This window comes from Phallusia mammillata, chromosome 5 (genome assembly GCF_965637545.1).
Source record: "Phallusia mammillata chromosome 5, kaPhaMamm4.hap1.1, whole genome shotgun sequence".
NCBI lineage: Eukaryota > Metazoa > Chordata > Ascidiacea > Phlebobranchia > Ascidiidae > Phallusia > Phallusia mammillata.
In genome coordinates, this window is record NC_137256.1 from 10,167,250 (window position 1) to 10,191,297 (window position 24,048).

The window sequence follows — 24,048 nt, forward strand, 5'->3', positions numbered from 1 at the left end:
TTATTGCCAGTTAGTCTTTGGAAAGCCTTAAGGTTTGCGGTAAAGTAAAGAACAACTTGCATTTATTAAAAATGACCAGGGTAAAAACAAAAATAGCACAGCCATCAAACGAATGAAAGTCGTCACCAAAAACCAAGGACGAATTGGAACAAGATACAGAAGAGCGAAATAACTACCAAAAACAGCGGAACTTCAAAATCTGCTCGTTGTGGATGAAGATATGGTGGCAAGTTTAAAAATAAATAACAAACTGGCATAAGAAAGCGATACTGTACAAATAATAAAGGTACCTGCACCGTAAAAGATTGTTCCTGAACCGAGAAGTTAGGGTTAGGGTCTAACCAAAACTATTTAGAATTAAACATTGCTTTTAAAGTTTGGGAAACGACTTTTATAATTTTACTTGTCTCTTTTTAACATTACAAATTGGATTTAATTTTGACATATAAATAGTTTGTAGACCATAGTTTAACGCCTAAAGACACTTCCTCGTCTTCCAGAAGCGATTTGAAATAACTTAATAAGACATACAAAAGCAACCACAAAAAAGGCAAAAAAATTAAAGCAATAAAGTAAAAAAGAAAGTTTAAATTATCACTTCGTAACAGACGCATACTAGTGACGCGTGGGAAATAATCGTACAGCGGAGTGTGGAATGGCGACATCCAACGACAAGAACGAAAAACTTGGAAAGAATAAATTTGTGCCGCTATGGTAAGATTGGGCAATGGAATCTCTTTGTAACATGCAAAATGGACGTCAGGAAAATTCTCAAACACATTTCCTTTATATGTAGCTGACATTTTAAGAGCACATTTTCAGCTTATTTGACAACACAACGTTGTCAAAGCAGTCTGTGCATTAGGGAAGACGGGCACATTAAAATTGATTAGGGTTAACTTCCAGGAAGTAAACAGGTTCAAAACGTCAGTTGCGTCTATTTTAAACCAACGGGGACAAATTTAAATGCAAAAATATTCAAAAAAACACTTCAATCATATTTCACTCAAAGCCAGATGATTTGTCCATTTCTGAAAATGTCATTTTAATTTTCAATCAATTGACAGTAAGTAAACCTACAGGCATCGAATTTTAAAATGATAAGTCTGTTTTAAGTAAACTTAGACTACTTGTCAATCCTTTAAAAATACAAATTGAACCCAAACTTATCAATTTAAAATGGAGTATCTAGATTTAACAAACGAATTTTTAATGAGTCAAAAACATTGGTAATGGATCAAAAATGCAAAACATTACAGCTGCTAAAATAAAGTTTTTTGGCATATTACAGTATGCAGGTAGTCCGGTAAAAGAGGTTCGTTTTGGCAGAGAGAAAAGACACTAAACGTTTGTCACAAGGAACAAGGAAAAGCGATGACGTGGCCAACGAATGGAATAGAAAGCACACGAACTGCTACAGTAAACAATAGGCGGTGATTGCATCTATGGTGTGACTTCAGGCACTGGGGGATTTCGTATATTGTAAGGCGATCCATTATCGGTGGCACACGACGCGTTGGTTGCTGGGGAAATTCCGTTCGCTTAGTCTTTGATCCGGGTTCCCAGTTTCTCAACAACCGATTTAAGACTAGGGGCCTTTACGACGCCTATAGTTCAGTACATATAGAGTAGGTTAGCTTACCCGGAAAAACTCACATCCAGCAAACCTTCCCAAAACGTGCTTAGACGCCGTTACACCTTGTGCTGAAGAAGCTTTATTGTTTCTTTTTAGGCGGGGATGGGACAAGTTGAAATAAGATAGATATTAAAAAAGGTTCGTTGTTTTATCGGTCTTATATGTGTTAGGTGATTCTGAACATAAATTCGAATCCAGTTCAAATGTATAACTATTAAACAGGACTTGCATAGCACTGGTCTATCGTTTGGCAAATGCATTAAAAAATGCATGGCAAGGAGAGTGTGCAAATACTTGTTATATCTATTTTCTACTGACAAAACTGCAGCACTGCCATCTTTATCCAAGTCATACCGATATATTTGAGATAAAATCTATAAGGTTTTGTTGCGAGTATGACGTTTTGTGCGTTATATTTACCGCATATTTACGAACTCAAAACCGCATATTTACGAACTCAACCCAAAAGGTTTTGCAAAACAAAAAGCGAAATAAGGATTAAAAACCAAAGGACATTTTAGACATTTAGAATGCACTGAACACAGCATCGTTATTCCTGTCTCAATAACACAGTGTACTGTTTCATCACGTCCTGTTTCAGGCTGCAGAAATTGTCAAGAGTCGCGCTTAGCACTTGTTCATCCGCCAAGTACGTAAGAAAACCAAACACACTTTCCGGTTTTATCACCTTTTAACGACTCCAGAGCGCTTGTATAAACAGAACGAAGCATCGCGAGGCCAACTAAGGTTAATTTACACAAAATTCAGTACCTAAAACACGTGCACCACAGCACAAAACTACAAAACGTAATCTATTTTTTTGCTAGTTTTTCGACGTTGAAATTGTATTGTTGTGCGCTCGCTGGTATAACCATGTCATAATTGGTGAATTAATCGGTTTTGTTGGGGGCTATAGTGACATAAAGTTTGGTGAAAAAATACTTGCCGTTTTTACGCCGTCTCTGGTAACGTTTTTTCTGTTGCGTTTTCGGTTCGCCGTTGATTTCTTCAGCTGGAAAATAAACAGGTTTTCTAAATCTTTTTTTCACATTTTAAACCCATTTAACTCAAAAATCGAAACCGTACACACAGGCCGTTTTTTCCAATGAAACCTAAAACGCTTGTAACAGAAACCGATTTTTCCATCTCAAAACCCTAAACCAAAAATTATCAAAAAGAAACCTTTTATTAAATGTTAACCCTATTTCAAATACCAAAATGCGAACCTTTTTTAGAAGCCATATTTGGCGTTTCAAGCTCTAAAAAAAACATTAAATTTTTAATATGACATCTAAACTACAGTCAAGCAAAGTGCTGCTATTTCTGGTTATTGCAGTTTTGTTTTCGTAACCACAACAGCAGTAGCTCAAAATATTAATTAAGCGTTGTTTATGCTCCACCAAACATTAGCGTTGTCACCCATTCAATATTAGGTTTTAGATAAAAGATCAAATTATTGCTTGAAAAAGATGAAAGGTTACATATGTTACATTACAGACAATTCTGGTTAACCCTATGTCAAATTTGTCAAGCTTTGTATGCGGTTACCCTTGAATATACTGTTAAGCATATTTTTTAACAGCAAAAAGGTGGTATTTTCGATTACCATATGCGATTAACCAGATTGGCCTGCAATGTTATATCAGGATGTAGAAAAGCTCTGAAAGCACATGCAATTAGCAAAGAAAGTAAGATAGCATGCAAATCGAAAGCGACATGCCTGTAGCCGCTTTGGAGTGATTACGCGAGTTTTTGAAGCCATGCGCGTTTCTTCCATAAGAATAGACGTACCATGTTGAATAGACTGTACGATGGATTTGATTTTAGCCCCAACGCTATTGCCATCTACATAGAACAACAAAGAAACCACGATGAACCTGATTGCTTAAAACGAGAACTAAATTATTTGTAATTAATAGCTGTGCAACATGATTTAAAACACAACACTCACATATGCACACCAGTGATGCTAAAAAACAAGTCAAAAAGGTGAAACCATGTTATTTAAAATGTAACTATTTAAACTGTTATTTAAAATGTCCAAATGTCGGTTTCGTTCAAAGAAATATTAATGTGAGGATTAGAATATAATTCATTTAATAGCAATTTTGCAGTCACTTCTACATCCTGTTGAGCATCCAATTGTATTCAAACTGGTTACAGTATAATGATGCCTTTTGTTCAGGTTTTTAGGTCAGAAAATTACCGTGATAATAAAGTTATTTTCGTAGGTAAAAACTTATCCGTAAAAAGGAAAAGCATACCTAGCACATTGTCGAAAAGCAAAACAAAAAACCTTGGAAATTGTGACAAATGCACGACTAATATGGAACGTGTGAGGCTACTTATTCCAAATAAAGTCGCTTAGCAATTATAACCCAAATTATAATTTTATAGCAAGGATTGCTTAAAGTGTAACCAGATTCCAATTATTCAGCACATTTACAAGTTTAAAGTGTTTAAGACTTATTAGATTTGGTATTTTCCAGTGAAGCAGTTTGGGTGGTTATAAACGGAAAGAGGTCTGAAGGAAATGTCTATCATGCACTACCAGAATAAAAAATTTCAAACCAACACCTAAATTTATACCTGCTTGTTCGTCAGCCGTGTCAGTTTCCTCATTATCTGATGTTCTGCGACGACAGGAGCTATTGAAAAATTCCGAGGTGGTTTTTAATTCATCGTTCACGTCTTTCTCTTGCTTGCACGGTTTCAAGGAATACACGTCAGCTATTTCGAAATCCGCCTTGCCCGCGCTGTCATGTTCCACGGAATTGGTTTCATGCAACTGGGATGAAACAGGCGTAACTTCTGGGGTGGCGTTTTCTGCGACAGAAGGCATAACTTCCAACATTGGCGTTGAGCTGGGCAAATAAGAAGCAACCAGCGTCGGGTCGTGTCTCCCTGTCAGGGGTGCAGTGGCCGAGTGACTTAACAAGACATAACGCTCCGTGGTGTGGTTATTGCAATTGTTGCTATTGATGTTGGTTGTTATAGGGGTTCCGCGGTTGGAATGCATGCCGATTTCTGAGGTTTCGATTTCATGCAATAGATTTTCGTAGTTACGTTGAATTTCGGTTGACGAAACGGGGTAAGGAGACGCCCCACGAATAAACTTTGCCCCCAATGATCCCTGGTCGGACATAGGGCTCTCCGGGGCTGCAAATATGGGGCTGGGATTAGTGGGGCTTGTAACTCGGGGAATTTCTGACCCCAATGGGGTGATCCAGCCGTTTTTCATACTCGTTGCTTTTTGCATGCGTCTGCTATGACATTGTGGCGATGGTGTGGATGGCGGGTTGTTTAGTTGATGAAGTAGTAGCGATGGTTGTTTGTTATTTTGGTAAGTCATATTGCTTATCGACATAAAACGCATCAGTGGACCAGTTGTCCCTCCGAGATAGTTTTGAGGGGTCGACGGTTTTGCTAGCACACTCTGCACGGGGTAAGGAGGTGGTTGCGTTAATTGTTGTGCCAATGGAAAATGGTGTACGAGCGATTGTGGTGACGGAAAATTTAGTTGTCCGTTACTGCTGTAGTTCGTTGTTCCAGGAGAGGGTGTACCAGCGGTGACTGGTCTTGTCAACATCTGGGGCAGACTTGCTGATCGGGGTGAGCCTACACGAACCGATGAAGGTTGAAAGACGGTTTCTTGTTGAACTTTGTTGCTTGATGTAGCTGTTGTACATCGAACGTTTGGCGACGCGACCGACCTTGTTATGTAAACTCCTTCAGACGTTGGCTGCTGGAGATGATTTGCTTCATTTGTTGGAGCTTGTTTCAAATAACTTTGATTATTTTCGTGCTTAGGCTTCTTCGAGTTTTTCCCTTTGTCGGTAGAAGAACGCAGTTTTCTTTTCACCGGTTGTGATTTTGGCTTCCTTGTGTTTTTTTTAATCTTTAACTCCTGATCAGCTTCCATTAGCAACGTGTTATACGAAAACGAGTTGGAAAACATCTGTTCAAGTTATAAAAAAAGACAATCCAGTCAGAATGAATAGGATACCATGCAGTTTCGTATGGCATTAAACAGGAAGTCGGCATGTCATATGCATGGTGAGGTAAAACAATACAGTCGCGCGAGCATAGCATAAAAAACAGGAAGAGGCTTGAGAAGCAAACGCTCTGTTATGAATGTCTTCGACACCGACATTTAGTACGCCACACTGTGTTAAATTCAAAATAGTAATAGCACTTATCTACAGCGACAAGTATACCTTGAGGGTAAATGGATAATCGATTTTAATCTGTTTTTCATTAAACGATGTACAAGCAAAATACTTCCATGCACTTCAGTAACTTTGGCATGTGTGTATCCAACACTTATGAATAAGATTTTTGTTTCTTAAGAATGTTTAGTCACTTTATTAAATTTTACCGAATAATATGTAAAACATCGTAGAACACAGAAACGCTGTTGTGCATTAAAACATAACTATGAAGACTATATTTGCAAGGTTTTATTTAACCCATTATCAAAATATAAACTAGAAAAGTGGCTTCCTGAAATACTTCCATTTTATATATTCTATACGATATTTACCAATTTACTACACTATACACAATTTTATCTACGTACATGATTGTTTTTGCAAGCAAAAACGAATGGGTTCCCACACGCGTGTTTATGCGGATTTACGGTAAACCTATGTGGCGGTTATTTTTATATTCTTAAGGACAATTTTTTCACAAAGCATAAACTTAACTTTGAAAGTTCTTTTCCGTATTCTTTTAGCATCATTATTGTCATATAATTACAAAAAATCGGTGAAAAAAGGACGGGGAAAATACATTCAATTTAATCTCTTGCTTTAACCTTGATATTGTGGTTCAACTTCAGTTTTTAAACACAAATTTTCCTAGAAAGCCTTAACTGTTGTATTAGACACTATATAAAAAAGTCGTTTGCTACAAAGGTATACATAACAACTTGTTTTTCACTTAACTTTGTTTCGCAAAAACGATAGTTTAATGACCTTTTGACACTGTTTTTAATAGCATGCAGTCCTTAGTGTTCAACAATACCGTTCGGCCTAATTTATACATGACTTAAGTACTGATTCTTGAATTGATTTGGCAAAAATAAAGAAGATACGTTATGACGAAAAATTCGTAACGGTGTTGTAATGCCTACAAGTTGACCTTTAGTGACCCATGGTTATGAGACGGCCAAGCTGACAACGAGAATTTGAAGACCATTTATCGCGGCGCTCGAAAAACTTAAGTTTATTAAATTCCATATTTACCGAAGTACGTTTATCGAGTTCGAATTACGTCTTAGGTGTAAAACCTGCGCCAAAACTGAAAATGCGCGTGATAACTCAATAAAACGACACAGCATTGCTGCACAAAAAAAAACAGCTGATTAATAATCACCGAAACGACTGTCTCGTAAAACGTCTGTCCGGACGTCAAGCTGAGCACTCCCGCTCTGCCGCCTTAATCTTAAACCAGTGAATTCCTCCTTAGGGACTTATATCTGACTGATAGCGTACACATATTATGGGTTGTAAAGGTAACTGGCAAAATTTTAAATACTAAACGAATATCCTGCTTAAACAATTATTTTTCTGCACCATAGGGCATGTATTTCTGCCTTAAAACTAAAACCGTTTATTTCGGGGTTTAAAGGGTAAAAAATGGGTGAATCCGAAAAAAAGATACAAAATTCTTTAAAAAACTTTACACTGCACCAAACAACAAAGCATGAAACTCCAAAGTGCTGTACTTTAGTCAGTATAGCCGTTTCAAAAATTTTACGTTTTGGGGGCCTGTGGGTGAACCGCTGGGTCAATCGGGGTCAAACTTCACGAGGATCAAATTTGGATTATTATCTAACATCTCTGTAAATTTGAATAAATTTGAAGCTTTCTTTCTTGACCAAACGCGTCTCACAAGCCAGCGTTAGACAGAAAAAAGAAAAAAAAAATACGGACAAAAACAATATGTGTCCCCTTCAGGGAAGGGGAGCCATAATTGGTAACCAACAACACTGCTTTAATATATAGTAGTGGTTCCCAACCTTTTTGTAGTCACGGACCCCTTCTACAAATTTTATTGGTCCGCGGACCCCCAACGTAATTTAGTCTTGTTATGTTTTTCGTTTCCTGCATTATACGTTACTATACTTTCGCATTTGGGGGCAGAATTTAATCAACCTTCACAGTCCTTTAATCTCAATACATTTCTGTACTGTAGCAGTCAATGCAACGAAGAGATAAATTTTCTGTGTTCAATACTTTAAACAAAGCACAATAAGTTCTATTGTTAATGTGTGTTGTGATGTCACAATGGAGGTAACAATCGAAGTTTTCCTGATCCAAGGGTTTGATTAACAGTTTGTACTTATATACAAGATTGTAAAAACGGTTTGGGAGCTTAAAAATATTGTACTGATGTTAATGCTACTACAAATGTTTGCCTCCACGGACCCCCTGAAACCATCTCACGGACCCCTTGGGGGTCCGCGAACCCCAGGTTGGGAACCACTGATATATAGTGTTAGAGTTTCAATTATATGCATATACGGTGGCTTACCACAAACATCCCCTACGAAGGGACTCGACACCTTGTCGTTGGTGTAGGGGCTTACAATCACTAAGATCGAGTCCAACCCGGTACCCAAACGGCAACGCGCCATCCTGGGTACACGTCTCTCTACTACCTTACTTACTATGATGCTTTACAAAGAAATGAAACAAAATGCTGGATCGAACGTGGCCCAGAATAAAAACGTTCGCGTTCCTGCTGACAACCTACAGAGCCCAGCAGGTTCGAAAAATAAGTTAGGCTCCATTGAATTCCGTAACCAGACAAAGATCCTTTCACTTAACATCGAGGGAAGTTCAATGCCCAAATGCGAATATCTTGGGAAAATCCTCCAACAACACAGAGTCGACATCGCATTACTCCAAGAAACCCACGCTACAGCAACATCACCGGAATCAAAGACCCGAATACCAGGATACACTCTTATTTCAAAAGTCTGCCATGACAAATACGGGATATGCACTTATGCCAGAAACCCTTCTGAAGTAACAGAATTGCAATCAGTTCTAACATCCAACAACACTCACAGATCAGCAGTAAAAATCAAAGAACTAACGGTTGTTAACTCATACAAACCACCAAACAAAGAATGGCCGAATCCTCCTCTCCCATCCTTTCCTCACCCCACTGTTTACATTGGGGACTTTAACAGCCACAACACCGACTGGGGATATAATGAAAACGACAAAGCAGGCGAACAATTAGGACAATGGATAAATGACACGAATCTTCATCTACTATACGACCCCAAAACCCATGGTACCTTTCATTCCTCAAGATGGAACAAAGATTATTCAACAGATCTATGCCTCGTATCAAAAAACGATAACCTCGATCCATTGCCAGCATCTACGGAAATTCTGCCCTCCTTTCCACATAGCCAACATCGGCCCATAATAACTACAGTTGGATTAAAAATTCCTATCATCAACTCCCTTCCAAAAAACAGATGGAACTTCGAACAAGCTAATTGGGAAAACTTTGCCAAAGCCGTGGACCAGACATGCATCCATATTCCTCCATCAGCTCAAACAATACCCAGATTTCACAAACTAGTTTTAAAAAGTGCAAGACGCTACATTCCAAGAGGTAGACGAAAAAAGTATGTTCCCTGCTGGTCAAAAGAAAGTGAGGCCTTGTTCAAAGCCTACGAAGAAACAAATGACAATAATACAGCAGACCAACTATTATCATCGCTTAATAAAGACAGGAGAAACAGATGGATCAGTACAGTTGAAAATCTCGACTTCAAACACTCAAGCCGTAAAGCATGGGCACTTCTACATAAACTGGACCTTAATTCAACATCAAAGCCCAAAACTGCAGCTCCGATAAGTGCAAACCAAATCGCAAAGGAAATTAAACAACGAGGACACCATAAACCAAACCACACTTTTGAAAAATCTGTAAGAAAAGAATATCAACAACTATACCGCACATACACGGAAGATTCCAACCTGTCATCACATATACTAATGTCAGAATTAAAAGAGTCGCTAAAGCAAACAAAAGCGAGCAAAGCTGCTGGAATAGATGGAATTTACCCTGAAATGCTGAAACATTTAGGAAATAACAGTCTTCAATGGCTGAGGACCGCATTGACAGACATTATTCAAACCGGAAAACTTCCCAAAGATTGGAAAATAGCAAAGGTGATAGCAATTTTGAAACCAGGAAAAGATCCAACCAATCCAAGCAGTTACAGGCCAATTTCTCTTCTATGCTGCACCTACAAAGTTCTGGAAAGAATCATACTTGCCAGAATAACGCCACTGGTCGAACCATTCTTACCCTCTGAACAATCTGGGTTTAGAAAACATCGTTGCACCAGTGAACAAGTCCTTGCTTTAACATCACACATTGAAACAGGATATGAACTAAAAAACACAACTGGAGCCATATTCGTAGATTTATCAGCTGCCTACGATACAGTATGGCATGATGGTCTTCTACTAAAACTAGCAAAAATAATAAAATGCAGAACCATGCTGCGAATCATATCAAAAATGACAGGTACTCGTCGCTTCTACACATGTGTAGGTTCCGACACCAGCAAAACTTTTAAAATAAAAAACGGGGTACCTCAGGGCTCCGTACTGGCCCCTACACTATTCAACGTATACATCAGAGACATGCCTAAAACCAAATGTCTTAAATTCGGCTATGCGGATGACTGGGCACTAACTTATCAAGGAAATTGTCTAACAACGATTCAAAACCAACTCACAGCTGATCTCACCACTCTCCAGGAATACTTCACGACATGGTATCTACAAATGAACACCACTAAAACAGTGACAACTCTTTTCCATCTGGACAATCACCGCGCAAACCAACAACTGAATATTACAATTGATGGAAAGCAACTGCCAACGGACCCCAATCCGAAGTATCTTGGAATAACATTAGACAGAACTTTAAATTATAGACAACATTTGGAGAAACTATCAAACAAGATAAAAACTAGAAACTCACTGATCAACAAACTAGCAGCCACCAGATGGGGAGCAAGTCAATCAGTCCTGAGAACATCTGCCTTAGCTTTGTGTTACAGCGCCGCAGAATACTGTGCTTCGACATGGGAGCGTAGTACTCACACTAAAAAATTGGACATCCAACTGAACAGAACAATGCGAATAATATCAGGAACTCTAAAATCCACCCCTATTACATGGCTACCAACAATGAGTGCAATACCTCCCCCACACTTACGACGCAGAGCATCAGCTATGAAGATGATACAGAATCTTCAAACACTTCCCGAGGAAATTCCCCTCACCAAAATTATAAGACAAGCACCAAAAACACGTAGACTAAAATCCAGGCATCCAATCTACAACTTAGAGACTGACAACACTTTCGATATGACTGAAAAATGGAAACAATATTGGTTTAATAACATGCCCGCTGGAGGAGAGCTAGTAGACGACCCAACAACTCCACTGCCAGGTTTCGACTTAGCACATAGACGTAACTGGGTAGCAGCGAACCGACTGCGATCAAAACACGCTCGCACTGCCCACATGCTTCAACGCTGGGGCGAAAGAACGAGTTCGGAATGCCCTCACTGTGGGGCAGATAAGCAAGACACCGACCATCTTGTCCTAAAATGCCCCACAACCAAGTTACAAGGTGGATATCGGACCGTACATGAATGCGATACAGCATTTAGCGACTGGTTTCAAAATATATCCGATCACATCTAAGTTTTTTTGAGACGTGGAAACCATACGACAATATATATATACCACAAACATTAAAAATGGGAAATTCAAATTACTGTATGTATATACATATATTTCAGACACATAATATTATAACACCACCAGCAATACCTGAATAATGTTTTCATCTAGGACGTTGATAGGTTGGTAGGTTTTGACGCTAACAAATTTCGACAAATCACAACTGGGCACTCCAAACGTTTCCATGTAGTATTTCTAAACAGACAAATGTACATTTTAAATCTCTTCTTCTAAGCGTTAAATCGCGACTAATTACCAGTTAATTTTTAGTTTAGTATTATGAAAAAAGGTCTACTTTTCGGACTCTTGCATAAAGTGGAAATACAGTAACAGCAAATGTTTTTTCCACAGTTAATCAAATGAAAAACAACTTAAACCAACATAGTGCAAATACAGTGAGAGATTTGTTGATTCTAATGTGCTAAGCAAAATATTTTATATGTACGTATAAACCAGTGTTTTCATTCTTTGCTTAAATGCTGCCCTTTTTCATTTTATATTTTGTAAATGCTTACCGGTAGAATCTTGTTCAGGAAATCATCCATGTATATCATTTCATTCAACCTCGGATCATTCATGTTGCCCAAACAAGAGGCAATAGGACTCCGGCTACTTATCATCGGGTCATATATCGACGTGTACACCCGCACAAAAAACTCGTTCGCCGGAAAGGTTGGAATGTCGTCTTGTTCCAACTGTTTGCGAAACAATGCAGGTTGTATCCCAACAACAAACGCCACGTCTCGTACCCTTACTAATGAAACATCGAGACGTTTCGGCATCGGTTGTTGCCCGTTGACTGGAGGGTTTTCGGGTGCGCAATACAGGCGAGTTTGAACGTAACAGATTCGACGCTTGCGAAACTTTATGGGGTGCGTTTGCAGGGGGTCGTTGTGTTTAAGAAAACGGCTGGGTGAATGCATTTCAATTTCAACTATGCCATGAAAGTCATTTGCTTCGGAAATGCGTGGAGCAGGTTTGGAAAGTCGGACCACCTGATTGGTCATCTTTGCAAGGTTGGGTTCACCTTGGGTCAGCGTAAGAGCACCAGTGTGGATGGACGGTTGGACAGTGGACAGCTCTGCTCTTTTAGCGGTGACAGTACGGGTGATGTTTTCTATTCAAACACAGCATTATTATTTCAAATGAAGGCTACTTTTAAGATTAGCCTACATGTTTGTAATATACAAAGTTATTTTGTACATAGTTGACAGTCAATCTAAGGTAACAGAATTAACCAAGTTTTGTTAGGCTTCAATGAACTATCCGCAAAGGGCAACAACAGTAATCATGCATTTACATAACGCACCTGTTTGGGATTTGACTATTTCATCGTTGGTTTCCATCAAACAGGGACTGATGCAGTGTTCCTTGAATACATCTGACTCGACACTTTGCTTTGAAACCTTGTGTAAAAGAAAAATAACGGTCGTTAAAGTATGTATTTGATGTCAAATGTAAGTAACTTGCACAACTTTTAGACTATACGCGTGGAACACAGCAAAGGTACCTTTCGTTTTTTGATGGCATTCTCTGGTGTCCTTTCGACATCTTGTTTTTCAGTTTCCGATTCTTTGTTGCAGTCTTCCAACGTTCGAGTTCGTTTTCGATCATTTTCCAAAGATTTTGATTTCTCTTCAGCAACATTCATTTCAACTTTCAAAGACTTCTTCTCTCCCAGTGGTACTTTTTCCTGATTAGGTAGTGTCGATGGGTCGACGACCTTTGGTTTTTCAACTGTACCATCCAGTACAGTTTCCTTTAAGTTGTATTTGCTGGAGAAAACCGAGAGAAAAACTGAGTCCTCTTCTTCTGCATCTTGCTCGGAAACTTCTTCCACCCCATCCCGCCCAAATTCGCTCCCATTCTCAGCCTCAACTTCCTCCTGTTGTTCCTCATCTGACGATATCGACGGCAAGGGTTTGCGGCGAGTAACTGTTCGAGAATTCTCGCTTAGTTGAAAAGACTTCACGAAATCGTCAAGTATCACCGTGGGGTTCATGGTTTTTGAACTTGTTTCGCCGGCTGCCGACGCCACAACTGGAAAGTCTTTGGAACTTGTTTGAGGTTTCTGAATGACAGAAACTTTTTCTGATGCAGTGACTTGAGTTGTTCTAACTTGTTGTTGGTCATTTTCAATAGGTAACGGTTTAATTACTGTAACTTTCGTGCTTGTCATGGATGAAAACGTTTTGTCAGTAACTATTGACTCTGAGGAAAGTGTCTCTTCAGGTACTTTCACAGAAGGTTGCTGGGGAGTTGTCAGGTCTTCAGAAAGCACTGGTTGATCATTCAAAGTTTGTTTTTCAGGTACTTTTGCTTGCAGATCCACTTTAACTGCCGAGTCTTTGCAAGTTTCAGCTTGTTCAAAACTACCAGTGTTTACCACCATAGTCTCGGTATTTGGTTCTGGTAAAATTTCAGTTTCGTTTTCGGGTCTCTTTGTATTAGCATCATCATCTGAAACGTTCGTCACACTTGCAAGTTTAGGCGATAGTTTCACTGTAACAGCAGTTTGAAACAAAACCTGATTAGGTTTGTCCTGACAAATCCCTTTGTCTGAGACTGAGCTGATTTTTGCCAAAGCATTGCATTCCAAGTCAATTCTCGGAGTTGTGCTAACCTCTGCAGAATCTAGTGGCGGCTGTTCCATTCCGATGACAACTGAACTGACCGGTTTGCTGACAACTGAGGGAGTCTTTGGACAATCGTTGTCACCGTGTGTGACTTCTAAAGTATGTGATTTCTGAGTTTCTGAGGCCACAACAAGACGTTCTGTGTTCTGTGTTTCCACTTGACTCGACTCGGGATTTTGTCCAGTTGTTACTGAGTTTTGAATGCAAGGTGAGGCAATAGGAACTTCTGTAGCGACTGTAAACACAGGTTCTGGTGACTTAGCTTCACGTTGATGTTTGGAAATGAAAGATTCACGACTTTGGGTTTGTCTTGTTACAATCACAGCTGGAGCTGTGGTGGTTTCCACTATTGCTTTCTCTAACATCTTTTTCTTCCAAGATTGCTTCAAGCTTGGTTGCACGACTGATGGTTCTGTCGTTGAAACGTTATTTGTGTTGGTAGCTTGTTTGCTAGACACGGTCAAATATGTTGTGGACGTTGCAGACGACGGGGTTGTTGATGAGATACATGGCGCTGGTTCAACTAATTTCGCCTTCTCGGTGTGTTGTGGCAAATCTGTGTTGGCCTTTTCGACCTGTTCTATGACAGTATTTTGTAATGCAGGTTCTTCTTTTGTATGTTTAACACTGTCATTTAAACATGAACCAGGCATATCTTCTGACCTAGTTGATGGAACAGGAACAGGTTCACCTTCCCCCACAGTTGATGGGACATGAACAGGTTTACTTTCTGACACAGCTGATGGAACATGAACAGGTATATCTTGTGCCGAAGTTGGTTGAACATGGACACATATACCTTCTGGTGTGGTTGACTGCAGATTTGGAACACTGTTAGAAGAGCTTTTTTTCGATACTTCAGAACAAGTTGAGTTTAACCCTAGTACAGTTAGTTGAATTTCGCTTTCCAAAGCATTTTGAAGATCTCGAAACAGATCATTGTCCCATTGGTCTTGTTGAACAGCAAAAGGCCAATTCTGAATGTCAACATCAGTAACTACACTGTTACGACTTGTGTGATATGTGGAAGGCTCAACATTCTCACCTTCGTCATCGCTAAACTCAAACGAACAGTCACTTATATCTTCCAACGAATAGTGGTTTATCCTCACCTTTGAATCTTTATCCTCATTTTCACTTGCAGTGTCCGCCTTTTTTCGGATTATAGATATCAACTTCGACAGATCTTGAATTGTCTTGTCTGGAATCTCATCGTTTTCGTTGTTGCCGTTTGCCTTGTAGGAATCTGGCTTTGAGTATTTCTGATACGGATTGCTTCTAGTGTTTGATCTTTCTTCAAATGCTTCTTTTTTGTGCCTAGAGGTAAATGTTGGCTTGTTGACTCTATCAGGATGTCGGTTATATGTTTGTCGATACGTTTTCTGATTTTTCCAAAGCGTCTGAGCCCGTTCCATGCGCAAGAAGTCAACCGAATTTGCTGTTCCCCGTAACTTCAAGTTAGATACATCAGATGGAAGCACTTGGTCAAAACGTACACATTCACGAGCAAACTGATCAACAATAGAATTAAACTTGTTATGGTAGTATTTGTTTGTTGAAGACAATTTAACGTTGTTTGATTCATCAGAGAAATTAGAAGAGTGTTTTGTATGTTCTGGGAATGCGTTTTCGTTTTTGTATGTTTCTTTGGTGCTTGTGTCTGCTTGAACACCTACAGATTGATTCAAGTTTCTTTGTTGTTCCACAACAAGTTCAGAAACGGTAGGCAAAACATTATTATAACTCTCTGCACTTATGCCCTCAGTAGCTCCTTCAGCAACTATCGTGTTGTTATTATTGACATTCTCTGATACCGAAGACGGCATATTTTGAGGCCAGTTAGAGGGCACATTGGGTAACATTGCCATTGTTTGTGGAATGGGGTTCTGCGTAGCATTTAAACCGGGATATACCATCCAGGGTGCATACAAGATTGGCATGTTGACAAACTCGTACGGCTGAGGACCCATTGGATAAGCAGCTTGATAACTAAGATTGTTGTTTTGGTCCACCCCTTGAGGACAAGCTATTGTTTTAGACGATGTAGTGGAATTGTGAGAATCCTTTTTAACTTTTTGTTCATCTTGGCTCTCTGAACTCTCAACAACTTTTCTGCGAAATCCACGAAACAGATTCAGAGTTGATTCATCCTCGCTCGACGTTAAGTCATGTGTTAAGCTCGATTCTGAGGAACAAGTATCTGAAACGGACGGTTTCGAATCGCTAGCGAAATGCTCCGGAGAAAGCTTAGTAAACCTCCTTACCACGTGTTGTTTCACCGGGGGTTCTGGGCCGAAAAATTCCGACAGTTCGTTTTCCTGCTTTGCATCTTTTATCACCGTGGACTGAGGGGCCTTATCGTTTTGTAAATTTGTTCGACTCAGTTCATTAGTGAGTTTGCTAACTTCTGCTGGGTTGCCTTTGCACTTCTTTTCATTTAACACTGGTCGATCAGAATTAGAACTATCATTTGAATCATGTTTTTCAACGGTTTTATTATTGCTTTTCTCTGATTCCGTTTCGCTCGTATGTTGTTTGTCACGACTTTTTTTTTTGTCTTTTTTCTTTCTTGTTCTTCTTTTGTCTTTACAAACACTTTGGTTAGAGTCGCTGGAGAGACTGTTATCCGAATCTTGCTTCTTGTTTTTGGTCTTGCTCTTTGATCTCCGAGTGTTTGATCTCAAATTGTCTTCACTAGATGAGCTTCGATCACTTGAGTCCTTCCTCCGTTTCTTTTTTTGTTTCTTTACAGTGGTTTTGTGACGATTTGAGGTTCTTTGGGAACTTTGGTCCTGCTCGGAACTAGAATCTGATATATTTTTCTTTTTCTGAGCTTTTTTACAATCTTTGCTTTTACGATTTTTAGATTGCAGCTTGTTTTGATAATTAAGAACCCAGTACGCAGGACTTGATTCGTTTTCATTATCGTCACTGTTAGCAATGTAGAATCCGTTCCGTCCCATGTGGTCAGTAGATTCTTTTCCAGATGAACAGGAACTGGTTGATCTGTGCCGACGGCTAGAGTTAGACGAAGAACGATTTGCCGAACCGTTGTAAGTTCTGTAACTGTTACGGGAGCTTCTTCTTGATCTGGCAAGTCTGTGTGATTTTGATGAGCTCCGTGAGCGACTTCTTCGCCTTGACCGCGACCTTCTGCGACTTCTGGATCTTGAAGAATATTCACTGGATTGGGACGAATATCTCACAAGTCGTTTGGTTTTGCTTTGACTACGTGAACGACTGACACTGCTGGAAAGGTATGACCTTGACCTTGATCTGCTGTACTTTCGCGTCCGTGTTCGAGAATCCCTCGAGTCAGACGATTGTTTTCGTTTATTCGTAGACAATTTGGTCCGCGGATTTGGATCCACATTCTTTTTAACAATTGTACATGAATCTTTTCTGCATTGTGTTGTGTTACAATTCTTTGCTGCAATATTTGGCGTAGACTCGCGTGACTCTCCACTACACGAACTTGGATAGTTAACAACACCCACTATTTGCTTTTTACCGTTCGCGATTGGTTCCTCTTTCGTGCAATCGTTTTTGTGTTCATCAGGCAAAATTTTATTGGCATTGTGTTTGTTAGAATACTTTGATGCTTCTGGTGAGCTTGCATCCAGCACAATTTTTCGATGATAAGCCTGAACAAATAGCGGTTTTTATCCTGCGTTTGATTTTGTTGATTTGAATTACATTATTGACTTAGTGAATAATTCAAATTCATTGTAATATTTGTGGTCAAGAACTTAAATATGTTGCTAAACAAACGAGACTATTTTTTAACAACCAAAACATTTCACATTCGAAAAAAATTACTGTTTAAATATTCGGAAAACATGATAAAAACTTGTAATATTTTTTGAAATAACATGTGACCAAAGTAAACATAATTTAAAAATTTAAACATGACTTAAATTTTTTAGAGTAAGTTTTTACCAATTGCACGCAAATGTTTTGTTACACCTTTCTGAACAAACATTGATAACCTAACATACAACTTACCCCAAGAGCTTTTCCATAACATCCTTTGTCATTTTCCTCAAGCGTTGGATATTTCTTGCGAAATTTACCAGAATCTAATCCCTTTTTAGATTTCATTTCAAGCCAGGCATTAAGTGATTCGACTTCCTTCGGATGCATGGTATGAATGCCAATATGATGTTGGACGATTTCTTCAACCACTGGTATTGATAACTTCGGAAACATCGCCTGCATTGTAAGGCCTGGTTACATTCATTCAACTGTAACCAATGCAAACTTGCCTAAACGCCAAAACAATTTCTGAGAGACAAAAATATGCATGGTTTTTAAAAAAAACAAAAACAAATTTATAAATAACTTTACTAAATTATCAGAGTCAACTACCTATTGAAATACTTAGTCCAAGCATTTTGATTCTTAACAACCAACCGATGAAAAAACAAACAGATTCTATAGCGACCATATGTATTAACAAGAATAGTGGTTTTCCTATATATTGCCAGTTTATATATACTACATCATATTTAACGATGTATCACATATACCATTTACTATGTTTACAATGGATATATATTTGGCACCTACATTTCATTGGGTCCCTATCTTTTTCCTGGCACTTTAGAACATAATTGTTTCTGCAATCATAATCTAATGGGTCCCCACACATATGCATATGCGATTTGGTAACAGTAAAAATAGGGCACAATCATTGTTAGATATTTACCAATTTATTATACACATCATTTGATTGATGTTTAATTGATTATACACATCATATGATTGTTTTTGCAAGCAAAAACGAATGGGTCCCCACACGCGCGTTTGTACGGATTTGTGGTAAACAAACATTCTGGTTATTTCTAGATTCTTAAGGAAAAACTTAACCAACTTTAGCCTTAACCCAACTTTAAAAGTTTTGTCCGTATTCTTTTTGCATCATTACTGTCATATGATTACAAAAAACAGTAAATAAGAACAGGAAAAATACTTTCAATTTAATCTCATGCTTAGACCTTGATATTGTCGTTTAAGTTTTTAAACACAATTTTCCAAAACTAAAAATGTGGTTGATAACTTAATAAAACGACATAGCATAGCTGCACAAAAACAGCTGATATCTAATCACCAACACGACTGTCTAGTAAAACGTCCTTCCGGGCGTCAAGCTGAGCACTCCCGCTGCATTCACCCGCCTTAATCGTAAACAAATTACTACCTTGAGAGTTGAGGCTTCTATCTGACTGACAGTGTACACATATTATGGGCGGTAAAAGTAACTATTTGGCCGATTAAGGCAAATTTTTAAATACTAAACGAATAACCTACTGCAAACAATTGTTTAACATTTCAGCACATTAGGGCTTGTAATTCTGGCCTAAAACTTATTATTTTGGGGTTTAAGGGGTAAACATGGGTGAATCCAATAAAAAGTTACAAAATTCTTTAGAATAGCTTACATTGCACCAACCAACAAAGCATGAAACCCTCAGATTATGTACTTGGGTCAGTACAGCCGTTTTAATTTTTTTTCGTTTTGGGTGAACCGCTGGGTCGTTTGGGGTCAAACTTCAGGAGGATCAAATTCGGAACAATAACTAACATCTGTGCAAATTTGAATAAATTTAAAGCACTCTTTCTTGACCAAGAAACGAATATTTTGGGGGTTAAGGGGTGAAAATGGGTAAATCTTTTCTTTAAGGTACAAAATTCTTTGAAATACCTTATATTGCACCAAACAACAAAGCATATAACTCCTAAATGAAGTACTTTAGCAAGTATAGCCGTTTTGAAAATTTCACGTTTTGGGGGGTTGTGGGTGAACTGAGGAATCAAACGGGGTCAAAATTCACATGGACCATCTTTAGACCAAAATCTATAATATGTGTAAATTTAAAAAAGTTTGAACCATTCTTTCTTGACCAAAACGTGGGAACAAATCCGCGTTAGACGAAACAAAAATATAGACAAAAACAATATGTGTCCCCTTCAGGGAAGGGGACCCTTAATTAAAATTGTAGATGCAAGGTAATCAAGTTTAAGTAAACTCCAATACAATGTATTTAGAACCTAAACCCTCAAAATTACACCAACAACTGCCTAGTTAACACATCTGGTACCAACAATGTCGAATAACTAACACAAAACAAACACAGTTAACTACCAACAAGCAAAAAGGCCAGCACACGAAGCCACCTAAACTATAAGTGCGCAGCAGACAGGAAATGCGCGCCCACACAATTAACGCCCGAGTGAGCACCAATCATAGCTGCAGCGTGTTACTAATCTCACTCTGTGGGTTTACGTCTACAACTAGCCAAACTGAAACCATACCATATTCACAACAATTGTTCACTTTTGGTTTCAGTTTTAAGCTACCTTAGCGGGTCAAGTTACAGTGGTTTTATACATACAATACAGCTAGGTTATGTTGCCTAAATTGTTAGCTAACCTTTGAGTTAAACCTATACTGTACTTCAGCATGCTAATGCTGGCTATCTAAAAATCCCTTTACTCAGCTGTACTTTACCATAAAAGGTTGCAAGGCGGTTTCGCTGTCTTGCCGAGCCAATGCACAATGCGCACTTGTGTTAAGAGCCTGCGATGCAAACTATTCAAGCAATCCAGCCTATCAGAACGTTAATCAACAAGAGGCTATTCTTATCTAAAAGCACAAGCATGCGAAGCGCTTGGGTCGCGTTGCGCAATCTCCCAGACACATACACGCGCTCTGACAAAACAACAACCTATTTAATAGCACGGACTGGCATAAGCCAACATAACAACAGGAAATAAAGTCATGCACTGAATAGCTAGCAGTAACGGCAGATCACCACTGCGTTTATATCTTTGGAAAAGCATTGTTTGATGAGGTGTGTGTGTGTGCGCTCGTGCACTGTGCGTTGCGGGTTTATTGTTTGTTTCCGCGTGGCCTTACCAGGCAATAAATCGCCTTGCCTGAGGCTTGCGCAACTTCAGGAAACTACGTTGCAATCGGGTTCATATGCTGGCAACTGCTAATCGTAACAACACAATCTGATTAAGATTGCTGCACGCAAAATCATAACTAATTGAAAGTACAAGAGCGCCTGTGCTGCTGGCAGTTTTCATTACGAGCGAAACTGTTTTGTACCGTTCGTCTGAAAAAGGTGACGCGTTAGCCAAGCCAGCGGTGAAAAACGGCAAGCCTATTTAGAAACGGAGAGGAAGCAGCTTGTCTCTACCAATCAGAAAGCACCCTGTGTGTTGCGAACCCGCAGATGAAAAACGCAAGGCTTGAGATGAGCACTACACTATTACTAATAACAAATACTATGTTTATTTGCTTGCTTTGAAAGCTAAACCATTTGTAGTTAAGATAAACAGTTATATTTTGTACCTAGCACATTGTTTAAACAGCGTGTTCTTACCTTTCATGCAACAATGTTATCTTGTAAAAACTTTAACTTATTCAGTTGGTACTTACATCCTGAACTATGCGTAAAGGTATATTAGCCGACTCATTGCGAATGTACGAAGGCAGCCGATATCCAGCACACGACGTGTAGCCAACATCATGATCTCTGTCGCATTTGTCTTTGTCAAAACGCTCAATTGAATCGTTCGACAGCATCTGTAAAATAGAATGACGTGGCCTTACTGCAAAATGCACAGCGTGCACACCGTCCATATTTCGAATACAGATTGGTAGGCAACGTTTAAGGCAAAATAGGTCAGGTGGAAACATAATTTTGCTTTCAGCATTTGTATTGAAATAAGTAAAAATATCAAAATAACCTCTCCGACATTAGCTGCATCTATCGAATATCACGGTAAGTTGATTGCAATGCTGAATGAACCATGAAATTAAATTTTTACCCACAGCGTTTCAGAACGTCGAAACATCGAAATCGTATGATAAGCAATACTTGAACCGGCCTTTTGATCGAAGCGAAATGAATATAGTCTACAATTTGGAAAAAAAATTCACGGATTCCTGGTTTGTCTGATGCAATCAATGTGTTTGTGCAGCTAAAGTGAAATAGTTTACTTTCGATGTTGCTTATGCAAAGAAAAGTGCTGAATCTTCACAAAATAAACAACTTTCACAAATTACCTTTCTTATTAAACACTATGAACACAAGTTAAACCTAAATCAATCATGGATATAACGTATATTGTTTGTCTAACAATCCTACCTCCTTGCTTTTCATGGTTTAGCGTGCTTTGCTTTCAAAGGACACAGCAACGTGTATAGGTTGACGAGGGGCGCGATAACATTCCAAACTTTGTTCTTCTTTTCTGTGCAAGAAAACCCAACACGGTATTATTCAATCAGACAAACACTGGACAAGAAATATGATACTCAGAACCTGTTTGTCGAACAAAGCCTAAACCGTTCTTTGTGTTCGGTTTGGGAGACAGTTTGTACTTTACGAGGCAACGACTTGGTTACTGTTGTTAGGAGTTTGTTTTTCATGTCGGTGTTATAAGTTATGAGATATTTTGGTTTACTTACCATTAGTTTTGTTCTGTCCTCGAAATTTGCAGTACTTCAGTGGCCTACATTTGATAGCCCTAAAACTGACTGCAAAATATTGTTTTGAAAACAAGTCTAATGATCTGTTGACAAAAAAGTAAGGCACAATAAATTATCTACAAGCAAAACACAATATAATACGACATACTATGTTTTGTCTAAACCAGAGAACTATTGCAAATCACAAAGACCGTATATTAGTTCACAAAAAACTTTAACCCGGTTTAATTCAGTTTGTTCGAGCTTACCTTTCTTTAGTATCTATGAATATGATACCTATAACCTACTTGTTCACCACGGCTAATCTAATATTGACAGTATGTTACTAAAACCAACCCAATGTCTAGAGTCTAGACGGACTTGTTAACCAAACGCCAACAATATAAGCTAAACATGTTTAAAAGCACATTGACGCTGAGGAACGAATAACAAAAATGACAAAATTAACGTCTGCAAATGAACTAATGACGAATAGTTTAAATGCGACACCGTAACAGACTTGATAAGCCTTGTGTGCCTCGCTTTCTTTCTCTACTCGCCTTGGCAATGCCTTGCGTTCCAGGCTGAAAGTTACGCCATCAAAATCTAGACCAGGCGTAACAAAAGGACGAACCGCTTGAGCGACCGTGCGAAAAAACGCCTCAAACTAAACTGCTTTGTTCGTTTTTCGAGCGTAGAAAGGGCTCTGGATACTTCCAACAGTTAAACATTAACCTTAGCAAACACCAGGTTACATTGCGCTGCTCGCACCATCAACGCCTTAGGTCAACAAGCTATTGGCCAAACAACATCCTGTGTGGCGTGCAGCCTGCAAAACTGTAGGCAAATAAAAGTTGACTCACCTTGAACAGAAGTGTTTTGCACAAATCGGTTTACATTTTAGGCCAAGCATACAAATAGCCCAATTAAGTTGGTATTCAATGTTCAAAACCAACACAGGCATTTGTTTGAATATTTGCAAAAGGAAAACAGAATGCTCAGTTCTGTGATTTGTATTCTATTACTGATGGGGTGACTAAAGAAGACAATGACATTATAAATTAAAACCTTAGATAGTACATGTCGTTATTCGTGACTATATGAAACCAGGATGTTTAATATCAGAGAAAAAATGGTTTTCAGGACGCCAATAACAGTTTACCGAAACCGAAATTTTATAACGCCATGCCTACATTTACTTTCACATCCTTTTTTTTCTATGCAATGCTGAACTTTTTGTTTGCGTTGAAGTACAGCCTTGCTTGAACCCTCAAACACGAGGTATGCTGAATAGCATTTTCGCAACCACCAACAGGGAGTCCGCCGCAGGATATGACCTTTCTCTTCTCTCGCAAAAAGTAATCGATACGTCACGCAGTTGCTATTATATTATTGCCTGACAGCGCAAGCCCATATTGAGAATAACTTGCTTATATGGAACAGAATATTTTATACCAAAACCGTACACAAAAAACACTTTATTTGTTAAACCTTTTTGTCGTG

At 38.8% G+C, this 24,048-nt stretch overlaps 1 protein-coding gene across 3 annotated transcripts; it reads right to left on the bottom strand.

The window, feature by feature from the left end:
* Window positions 1–45: 45 nt before the first annotated feature.
* On the bottom strand, window positions 46–22,640 carry LOC145227607 (uncharacterized). 3 transcript variants are annotated; one of them, XM_080092474.1, is made up of 12 exons: window positions 22,546–22,640; window positions 22,226–22,328; window positions 21,514–21,660; window positions 18,072–18,278; window positions 12,941–17,710; window positions 12,740–12,836; window positions 11,946–12,547; window positions 11,521–11,625; window positions 4,226–5,594; window positions 3,428–3,481; window positions 2,583–2,648; window positions 46–1,607 (listed from the first exon to the last, which is right to left on the bottom strand). In XM_080092474.1, exons 2-12 carry the CDS (start codon window positions 22,238–22,240, stop codon window positions 1,543–1,545), a joined length of 7,497 nt encoding a protein of 2,498 aa, XP_079948600.1. In that variant the 5' UTR covers window positions 22,241–22,328; window positions 22,546–22,640; the 3' UTR covers window positions 46–1,542. The 3 variants fall into 3 exon arrangements, with proteins under 3 accessions (XP_079948600.1, XP_079948601.1, XP_079948599.1); XM_080092473.1 differs by having other exon boundaries at window positions 1,540–1,607; window positions 3,357–3,481; XM_080092475.1 differs by lacking the exons at window positions 21,514–21,660; window positions 22,226–22,328; window positions 22,546–22,640 and having other exon boundaries at window positions 3,357–3,481; window positions 18,072–18,374.
* Window positions 22,641–24,048: the final 1,408 nt, after the last annotated feature.